The sequence below is a fragment of the Aulonocara sp. 'chitande type north' Nkhata Bay genome, linkage group LG5 (genome assembly GCF_057382095.1).
Source record: "Aulonocara sp. 'chitande type north' Nkhata Bay isolate Kocher_YH1m ecotype deep benthic linkage group LG5, A_spYH_male_GT1.1, whole genome shotgun sequence".
Lineage (NCBI taxonomy): Eukaryota > Metazoa > Chordata > Actinopteri > Cichliformes > Cichlidae > Aulonocara > Aulonocara sp. 'chitande type north' Nkhata Bay.
Window position 1 is genome coordinate 35,703,604 of NC_141348.1, and position 4,369 is coordinate 35,707,972.

The 4,369-nt window shown below is 37.8% G+C and overlaps 1 protein-coding gene across 1 annotated transcript; it reads left to right on the plus strand.

Moving 5' to 3' along the window:
- The first annotated feature begins 3,021 nt into the window (after positions 1–3,021).
- Positions 3,022–4,167, plus strand: LOC147331150 (guanylin). The gene is made up of 3 exons (XM_086294300.1): positions 3,022–3,168; positions 3,403–3,595; positions 3,711–4,167. The coding sequence occupies exons 1-3, from the start codon at positions 3,094–3,096 to the stop codon at positions 3,767–3,769; spliced, it is 327 nt and encodes a 108-aa protein (XP_086150426.1). The 5' UTR covers positions 3,022–3,093; the 3' UTR covers positions 3,770–4,167.
- Positions 4,168–4,369: the final 202 nt, after the last annotated feature.

A 4,369-nucleotide genomic window follows, 5' to 3' on the forward strand; every position in this document is an offset into this window, starting at 1 on the left:
ACAGGTCAGTGAAGCAGGTTGAGCAGGTGGTCAATGCCAAAGGCTACAGCAGGGGCCTGGGTTTGATTCTGCCCTGGGTGGCTTCCTCTATGTTGTTCTCATTTTTACTGTTCTGTTGAAAAAACAGAATTCCCTCATAGACACCTCAACTTTTTTAATTAATTTAATTCAAGTATTATTGAAAAAAAAAAGATATTAATTTAGAAACACGATATAATTTATAATTAATGTGTAATATGTGATTTTGAATTTAATTTATTATGTAATCTATTAGATTAATTTACACAATAATGTTAGTTGATAAAATAAGTTTGGTCAGTTAAGGGTTACAGCATGGCTCCACCAAGGTTATCACATTTGCCTTACAGGCAGAAGAACCCTAGTTTGAGGATACACAAACTCAAGCCAGTAAAAAGCTAGTGTTCTCCTAGTGCCAGCCCTAAAGCTGAAAAAATGGAACAGGCGTATCAGGAAAGGTATCCAGGATAAAACCTGTGCCAAATCAAAGCAGACAGATCCATCCGCTGTGGGAACCCCTAGGGAATTTGGGAACGGCTCAAAGTACCTTCATTTGAGGGTTAAGGGCAGGACATCCTCAATGAAAACTATTTCTTATAACAGCTTTTGTCAAACTGCAGCACTTTAATGTAGAGAAGGAAAAGACTACTGTCATAAGCTGAAGAGCTGGTCAACCGTGGTGTGAAGTGGGTGTTTTCGTGGGTAAAAATTATTTACCCACGAAAACACCATAAATTAGCATGAATGAGTATTCATTCTCCTCTGCTATTAAACGTGTGTGACTGCTCAGCAGTAAGATAAACTCACTTCAATAAAGTGCAAAGACAGCAGTTTGACTGGAGGCAATCACCAAGCTGTGAAAACAGAAGTGGATAAAACACCAGTCTGAGTGTGGCTATAAATCAAATAAGGCGAGATGTCATAAACAATAGAGCGGACTGTTGTAAAAGTCAATTCAGTAATAAAGAAACCTGAAGACCACTGAATTCACAGGAGTAAAGACAAAACGGTGACTTTCCCCTCCGGTAAGGAAGAAATAAAGTACAGTGCTCAAAACATTAAAGAAACACTCAGTAGGAAAAATATGGAAGGAAGATATGTCAGTGGCCTTGAGCTTTAATGCCATTCCTGATTTGTTGCCCCTCTAGTGCACCTGTTTCATTATCACCAAGGCGGCTGAAGCAACCCCCTTTAGCTACTTAGCCGACTAGATTCTCCACGTCAAAGTATTCAGTTCCCAGTTGTAAGCAGTATCTGCTTCACCAACAGATAAATGCCCTGTAATGTAAAAAAACAGCAGGACAATTAGCAACAGCCACTGCTGTTCTCTTCTTCTCTAAGACAATTTCCAACAGCTGGAAGAAAAACAGTTTAATTCGCTAAATGGCCGTAAAGATTTTTTTTTATCCTGCAGAGGATAAGCATGTTTTGGTGATTTGGGCAATTCAATTAAAACAAATACAAGCATTTTAAAAATTACCCAGAAGAAATACTCACAGATTACCTTAAAGAAGTCCAGTAACTTTCTTTCTGAGCTCATTAGGTTAAATTGTTAATGTTACTGTTAATTTTTTACCTGCTCGTCATGGACAAAATGCATGTACACCATGGTCTTTTCCAATGCAAATTAAAGCTTACAGCTGTGACTCAAACAATTTAGAGAATAATTTTGGTCATGTAAGCAATGAAAGAGCTAGAAGACAAAAAGTTGCTTCATCTTAAGGTCCAATTATAGCACCAGTATATATATATATATATATAAATTTAACACAGAGCCAGAAATGCAGCAGGTTCACGTTACAGGTGTAATAAGGGACAGTAAAGAAATGAGCTACATAATATATTTGTTATTAGATTAGATTTCTTCAGGGAAGTGAGTGATAATTAAAAAACAAATAAAATAACTTCATTTTCCTGCTCTAGCTGAAATCACCTGATAAATCGCTCAGACTCAAACTAAAGATGACCAAAATAGATTTGAGATGCACTGCGCCACAGCAGGTCTGTTCACTGGGTAGATTGATCCTTCATGCTACGGGTAAAAAAATTGTTTTTAATGAACTCATTAAAATCCTGCCAGCTGTGTCTCTGGGCTGCCACACCCACTGCCGTGTACGTGATTGCACATTTGGTGCCATTCCAAAGCAAGTCAATTAACTTTACTTGCATCTCTTTTTTGTTTTATTAATGGAGGGTCAGATGTACCGCTTGAAGCCTTTTTCGACTTATGTTATACCAACCCTGATCGCACCATGTCAAAAAATCCTTTTAGAAAGCATGACCATGCACTTTTAATGATGATTAATTCAAGTCAGGGCAGGCTTGTCAAGGACAAATAAATAAATAAATAAAACTGAACTCTGTTCAGCTGTTTTCTGCAGCAGAAGCAGGAAAAGCAGTCAATTTTTTTTGCACTAGTATTCAGTGAGTATTCTCAGCCAGGGGCTAATAAGATCTCTGTACACACCTCACATAGGAGAGAACACTATTTGCTTATAGCTGTAGTCCAGTTAAGTGCTTTTGGGTGTGTTTTTGTTGATAAGAAAATCAAAGATATGAAAGAAAAGTACTGACACTGACATAAATAAACCTTTTCTGTAATAAACAACGCGTTATGTGGGGGGAGGCCTATTTAAATATAAAAACTGTTTGTCTGACATTTTTCCACATTAAACAAAGCCCATTATTTGGATCAATTTCTAACAATGGGTCTGTGAGTCACTATCATCCGAGGAATTCAAGATAATTCTTTAACCAACCCAAGATGCAGCACACATGAGCCAGAGATCCATAAATCTAATCAGAGAGACGATGAGCTCAAAGTAGGATTTATGAATTTCTCTTTACAGCCTTGTAAAACACTAACTCTAATCTCACTAATTATTAACCCGTGAGAAAAACGTTGCTCTCATTTGCGGCATATCTGGTCACATGATAATGGGGCTGCTGGGTAGAATTGTATAAAAGGAGGCTTGTAGGCACAGGGAAATCAGAAACATCAAACTGAGCACCTGCTGAGCACATCTACAATAAGACGCAAAAAGACTGCAAGACAAACTGCTGTCTACTGTCACCATGAAAGCCACATTTGCCATCACCGCTCTCGTCGTCCTGGCTCTGGGCTGGACCTCTGAGGCTGTGCAAGTTGAAGTAAGTGCCTTCCTTAGCATCATTGCATGACTGATGTGTTCATGATGAGATTGCAGGCTTGAACAATGGCAATTTTGTGCTCATTAGTAGAGAGAGTGAAGCTCAAATTTTGGGAAATTAAACTAACTTTTGTTCTGGACTTTCATGGATTACAAATCATACTGAAACTGTGTAGACTCTGAAGCTTTAGATGAAGTTGCAGTGCCTTTGTAACTGCAATTGCTTCTCTTTCAGGAGAACGGACTGTCTTTCTCAATGGAAGCTGTCAAGCGGCTTCAAGAGATGTCGGAGAGTAACGGTATGACAGGACAACAAAACCCAAGACTGAAGGCTAACACCATGTCCCTCTGTGCTGACCCCATGCTCCCACAGGAGTTTCTGCCACTCTGCAGGCAGAGAGGAGCATCTGCTTCCCTTGTCAGATTATGTAAGGCATTTATAAATTCAGTTTGCCTGAATCATAACATCTTAGGTCATAAATATTAAATATAGATGACTCAGCAGTGTACCTTATCTGCTTCCATTTCTTGTCTTCATTTTAGCTGCTGTACCCTTGGACATCTGTGAGATCTGCGCATTTGCTGCCTGCACTGGTTGCTAAACAAACAAAGCAAGCCAGAAACATCCTGCTTACTTGTGATTAATTTTTCATCCCCTGCTAAAATGTTTTAAGGAAATTCGACTTTTAACCACATGCAATGATGAACCAATGGCTTTATCTCTGCATTTTTGACTCTGGCCCATTGGATGCCTGAAAAATTTAGACTAAAAATATCTCAAAAAGGAAAAGAAAAAAAGAATCTGACAAAATGGGGAATGTTTTGCAAACTGTTACTTAGCATAATATAGCATATTTACTATTTTATTTTTCTGCAAAATTCTTTGGCATGCATTTTGTTTTGGATTTTTCGTTTGTTACATTTCCATCTTGCCTTGCTTTATATTCATATTTAAAGAAATGTTTTCTTTTTATTATTATTGTTTGGAATAAAAAGCCTTCATTGATAGATGACGTGTACATTGTGATCTATTCTACAAATGCAAATATGCTATTGCCATTCTTATTAACACACTAGTAGGTAAGGTAGCAAAAATATTATTTTCATGTTGTTAGTTGTAACAACATCTGACCCATATTTTAAATGGAAATTTGACTACCAAAGCTACTTTCAGCGCTTTCCTCGTCACAGGGCATCACTAC